Raw genomic sequence first — 5,566 nt, forward strand, 5'->3', positions numbered from 1 at the left:
ATGTGCACATATACCGCATCACACTTCTTTCACACATTGCAACTTGTCTTGTTACCGGAGAAATCTGCCTCTGTGACCCTGATGTGTGCGGGATTTTACCACTTTTGCTGTGTGGCAGCAGCAATCGGCTCATTACTGTCATTGCCATCACATGTCCTGCAGCAGTCATGAAATTTTCTTTTGTATCAAAAACAAATGTGTTTGTTGTGATACTTTGCAGAAAGGAAGTTTGTTCTACAGCTGACTTGCTCCAAAATTTTGCTTGAGCTTCAAAAGAAAATTGGAAGCAAAGCAATTATTTTTTTTAAAACAAGCTAATATTTCAGGGGGCTCAAATTTTGTGCAATACATCTTCCAGTGCACTCAATTTCCACTAACATATTGCAGTTTTCTCTGCCTTTGTATTACAGTTGATTTGTTTAGTCAATAAAATACACCAGTTTCACTTACATCTATCCTGATCACCAGTTTATTGTCTACTTTACCCAGTACTCAGGCCTTCCCTTGCGATTAACTGTGTCAGTGCCACCAATGTCTAATCCCACCTATGCATGCACTGTAAAAACAAACCGTCATTTTGACGGCCACTTTTTTGTCTATTTTGACGAGCCGCCGGCGTCAAACGGGAAAGACGGAGACTTCGCCGTGAACGAGCGGGCGAGGAGAAAGAGACGGAGAGCGCAACACAAAACGAGAAACTCTATTGGCTGGCGCGTAGGGGTACGTCATGTGAGACGTCGCTCAACGCGCGCTTCCGGCCCCCGCTGTCAAGGAAGGAGTCCGGTTGTCGTGGTTCCCTCTCGCTTTTCTTTGTGCGCGCTGCTTCTGCTCGGGTGTGCGTTCTGCATTTTGCGCCATTTTGCCTTTTTGTGTGCGACGCGTTGGAAGGCCGCGAAGACGCAATCAAGGAACGTATGGGCTGCAGCCGAAAATCAACTGCAGCGGGTAGAGGTAAGTGTTCTGCTTATATGCTTCGTTCGTGCAGTACGCGTTCTGTGCGGCACATAGCTACGAGGAGCACGCTAGTTCTCACGCGTAATGTATACACGCACCGATGGCCGTGGGCCCGAGATTGCCGTTCAGAGACGTGCTTCTACGTAAAGCGTGAATCGCGGCCTCATGGTTCAGCCCCGTGCAGCGATTTTCAGGGGCTGCGTGCGCCCACGTGTAAAAAAAAACTTCCTGTGAGGAACACTGAAGCGTACGAAGAGCATTGGCGCACGTTAATTGAAGAAAGTCGAAGAAAGTCGTTTATAGTATCTCTATCATGCGGGCACATACAATCGCGATCGAGCCTGACTTTCGGTTACGATTACTGTTACGCGGGCCAAGGATCGAAATCGAGTTGGTCGAGCTCTAGCGCGCCATGCGCCTCTGTTTAAATGCAGAACACCTTATGAATGGGCTTAATGGGCAGTAAAAATAGTCGTAAAAACCATTTTTTACATTTTCAGTTGTAATTCAGGCCAAGACATGTTCTATGACTACCATGCTGGCCATCTGCAGCTCCCTTGAATTCATGGTGTCGGCACTACTGTCGTAGGTTCGTAAAAGTATTCGTCAATAAAAAGCAGACTACTTTTCGTGCACTGATCAGCTTTTTTCTGTTTTATTTCTTACGCTCTCTCTTTTTTGTTGTTCCTCGCTTCCTGGCACACCGAGCCCCATACGTCGGTGTCCGGTGGCGATGGGGCAGCTCAGTGTTTAGTTCGTGTACTGATAGTGTGCAGTTTCATTCTTGTATAGCATTAAGATATGGGCCTAATTATTTCAGCAATAGTTATTTCCAAATAAATTCTATTCATTTTTATAGCTTATTGCCTATAAGCCTCAAACAAGGGCCAAAAATTTCTTTCGACTGGCGTATCCATTAGCTGGGAATTATTGAATCAAGTAAATTTGTAGTCTTGTAATTTTATACCGCATTTTCATCCATTTCTGCTGAAATGATACTGTACCCGAGGTGTAGAAAGTGCCTTGATGACAGCAGGATCGTTGGAAGTATGGTTATGATTTATTATTGAGATGCATGTATCTGATCACTGATGTTTTCTCTGGAGTCTAATAACATGTGGCTTGTGAATTCCCAGCATGCAGCTGAAGGGGGTCTGGAAGGACTGCCAACAACTCCGCACCTTGCTGTGATTGGTATGTATTTGTCATTTATAGAACTTTGGCTCAAAACATGGCTTGTAGAGTGTATTTTATTATTCTACGATGTAACCTGATTTTGTGTAACTTCACTCTACTTAGTAGGACATATTCAAAACTTAGGAATGAGGCTAGCCCTGGATGAAAGGCTTAATTGCTGCTTCATCTTATGTATGTACAGTTTGTTTAATAATTAAACATGATAACAATGTGCAAGTTTGGCCAGTAGTTTTCCATTCTTATTAGAGTGTACAAAAAATTTGGAACTCAGTAGCAGTACTGTTGATAAGTGGGGAGGGTGGGGCAATCTCCGCACTATAAGGTGATATGCCAGAGTTCATCGAGACTAATGTGCGGCCTTTTGACTTGCCAAAAGCATGACGTTCTGCTAGAAAGCATGAACGAAGCTGAGCTTGGCTTTTCTCATTAATGTCATGGCAGGCTAGGTACAAAATGGAGGGCCTTTGAAAAGTTGCCTCGGTGCTTGCCCAAGTTTCGTTACCTCATCACTATTCCCCATTATTTAAAAAAAAAACGAAGTATTCTGTCGACAAAGTTAATTCTTTTTTTGTCGTGCAATATTTGCAAAGCTTTTTCCATAAACAAGTTCTATGTAGTATGTTTACATGAAGCAAGCATCTTCAACAGATATAATTAGTGGCGTGTAAAGCACTGATAAGGGAGGGCACGTTGGTTGCATGTGTCTGTCTACTGCCAGGGTACCATAAGGCCTAGCAACAAGACCCAGTATGGCTTTTTACGAGTACATTTGAATTCGGCTTCTCTCAGTGTACACATCGAAGGCCATAGAGTTACTCGAATTATTAGATCACCCCTTTAGAGGGTAGCGTTTGCGTGTGACTAATTTTTTTTCCTTGCAGGATCAAGCATGGGGGACATAAAGAAGATCATCGTTGCAGTGGATTCTACAAGAAGTCTTGAGAAGGCCATGGGCCTCCTCCTTGGTTCCTTCTTTGTGTTCAACGTTGCGTACCCTCCCGACTGCCCCCTCACCATGGAGCTTTTGCAGAGGTAAATGAGTGAATGTGGATGATGCGTTTGATAAGCAATCGGAATCCGAGGCAATAGTGTGAGCAGCAGGCTTCTTTTTCCTGAGGAAAGGCACTCGCCCTCCTTAGCCAGTGCCTGCAAATGATCAGTTCTGCCCTGTTCCCCTGAAATTCTGATGTCGTCACATACATTCCTCTCGTGCATTTCTTCGTTCTCTGGCACAGCACCGTGTTGCTTTTTTGGCACACCTGTATGGTGATTTGCCAGTCACAGGCGTCTTTAGAAAGTAGAATGGTAAGATTATTGACATAGTGCTGCTTGCCAGCAGTACATGCTAACAAGCCTTGCACATTGGCTAGCTCTGGCAATTGCGAGATGAAGGCCGGACTTTTAATTTTAAATTGCACCCAGTTCTGGTATTCTGACACTTGCAGAATTGCGGATTTGATCATTGTCATGTGATGAATGCACCAGGCTGGCAGTTCGCATTGCCTAAACTTGGTCACGTGTCCTGTGAGTGCATCTAGATAACACTTTTCAGTGTTTTGCTTATTTTTTTGGTTGGCTACTGCAAGAAAGGGGCTAGAACGAAGAACCAGATAGGACGGGCGACTGTCAATTATTGCTAAATATAATGTGTGCAGCACTTTTATAAGTACCGACGTCAGGAAAAATAGGAGCGAGGATTAAGTGTAAATGCAGTTATTTTAAGTCGCTCTACTATGTATCGTGTCCACTGGCTAATGTCCTAGTGCAACATTACAGTGTGTCTGACTATGGGTTGCGTCCACACATGTGGCAAGTTGCCGGATGCCTCTCTGCACTTTTACAGGCCTCAGGTTCCCTTGTTACCATTGATGCAGTGCTCGCTGTAGCCTGTGTACAATCAGCCCCGAGAAAGTAGAGCTCTCTACCTCACCTTCTGGGCACTCAACAAACCTTTTGCAATGATGAATGTCAGATTTCATTTTGCATTGAAACGGGAGACGTGACACATAGGCAGGACAGCTTCACAGGTACTGTCACAACCATTACATGGCACTTTCCCCTTTCACCTGGTGATCTTTTAGGGGCTGGCAGGGTTATTAGCCCCTTTCAAAAAAAATTATGCTGTGATCCCATATTTGTCCAGAATTGCTCAGTACTTGAAATGGACAGGTGAAAGAGCCATCGTGAAGTCTGCTATGTTGGCACCTGAGAAGTTGGCCGCCCTTTGTGTCAACAGTTGCAGTGTAAAAGAAAAAAAATTAAGACATTCATCATCGTGACAGGTTTGTTGATTGCTCAGAAGATTTCAGGTGTGAAATTCCGCTTATTTGTGGTCAAGGGCACAGAAATTAGAATGAGCATTGTGCAAATGGTAAGATGATGAGGCATGATAATGAGGTTTTTAAATGTATGCATGGTTGCCACATGTGCAATTGCAGCCTATACCTGGTCATCAGGGTGTTACATCAATACTGACCTATGTTTGCGGCTGATAGCTGAAAACACTGAAATGCAGCAAAATGCTCTTGCATAGTTATGGTTTCTAGACTCTGTGTATGGTTCCTGTACATGATGAGCACCTATTGTTACTAGAAATACTATACGGTGTGTATGTGCAATTGTGGGCTGTTTTTACGAGTTATAATAATGGTTACATTTAGGTACATCATCTATTGTTAGTGCATGTATATGTAGCTATTTAAGCGCACTACTAGTGTGCTCACATTTGTTGCTACCTGATTTTAATCTCGTCTTTCAATTTCGTAATACTGTGTGTTGCAGAAGGTAGTGCAGTTCACACATTCATGGCATTTCACGCGTGTAGACAGAGTATGTGATTGGCACAGTTTATGGAGCATGGATTTATTCTATCTTCGTTTTGTTTCCAGGTACCTTGGGCAGAGCAACCCAATGAAAGGGCGCGGCAAAGGCAGGGCCTGCGGAATCGCACCAAAGTTGCTGAGCCTGCTGAATGCACTTTAATTTATGAATAAATGTGCAAGTAGAAATGTAAATTTGTTTTTGTTGCATGGTTTATGAGGTACTGCCCACTGCAAGTGACTTTCATGTGGTCAGGTTCACCACACTATATATTGACACAGAATTATGTTGAGACTTGTCGTGTTGGGCCATCATACTGACAACACAGTTGCATTTCATGTTGACAAGCCAAATTTTGGAATGGTTAAAAGCATAGTCATTTCGAAATTACAGCCTGCTATTACCTTGATGGCCAAATGCTGTACTGACAGTTATAGATAATTTCAAATTTGCAAAAAGTCTTGAAGTCATAAAAACAGTTTTAAAATTGACAGCTTGCCATCGCAGACAATCAGTGGTATAATTACAGTTTGGCTATATTTTCAAATCGATAAAAATGACATCGAAGTCAGGAAAAAACATTGTCATTTAGAAA

The 5,566-nt window shown here is 43.1% G+C and overlaps 1 protein-coding gene across 1 annotated transcript; it reads left to right on the top strand.

Annotated features, from left to right (window-relative positions):
• Positions 1-604: 604 nt before the first annotated feature.
• LOC144128301 (uncharacterized) lies at positions 605-5,165 on the top strand. Its single transcript, XM_077661616.1, has 4 exons — positions 605-951; positions 1,455-2,148; positions 3,033-3,183; positions 5,040-5,165. Exons 2-4 carry the CDS (start codon positions 2,046-2,048, stop codon positions 5,131-5,133), a joined length of 348 nt encoding a protein of 115 aa, XP_077517742.1. The 5' UTR covers positions 605-951; positions 1,455-2,045; the 3' UTR covers positions 5,134-5,165.
• The last annotated feature ends 401 nt before the right edge of the window (positions 5,166-5,566 follow it).

The sequence above is a fragment of the Amblyomma americanum genome, chromosome 4 (assembly GCF_052857255.1).
Source record: "Amblyomma americanum isolate KBUSLIRL-KWMA chromosome 4, ASM5285725v1, whole genome shotgun sequence".
Taxonomy (NCBI): Eukaryota; Metazoa; Arthropoda; class Arachnida; order Ixodida; family Ixodidae; genus Amblyomma; species Amblyomma americanum.

Excerpts from the sequence above, each read along its gene's own strand:
- LOC144128301 (XM_077661616.1), top strand. The coding sequence starts at position 2,046 with ATGTTTTCTCTGGAGTCTAATAACATGTGGCTTGTGAATTCCCAGCAT. Across the intron at positions 2,149-3,032 it reads TCCGCACCTTGCTGTGATTG|GATCAAGCATGGGGGACATA; the intron begins GTATGTATTTGT and ends TTTTCCTTGCAG. Across the intron at positions 3,184-5,039 it reads ACCATGGAGCTTTTGCAGAG|GTACCTTGGGCAGAGCAACC; the intron begins GTAAATGAGTGA and ends TTTTGTTTCCAG.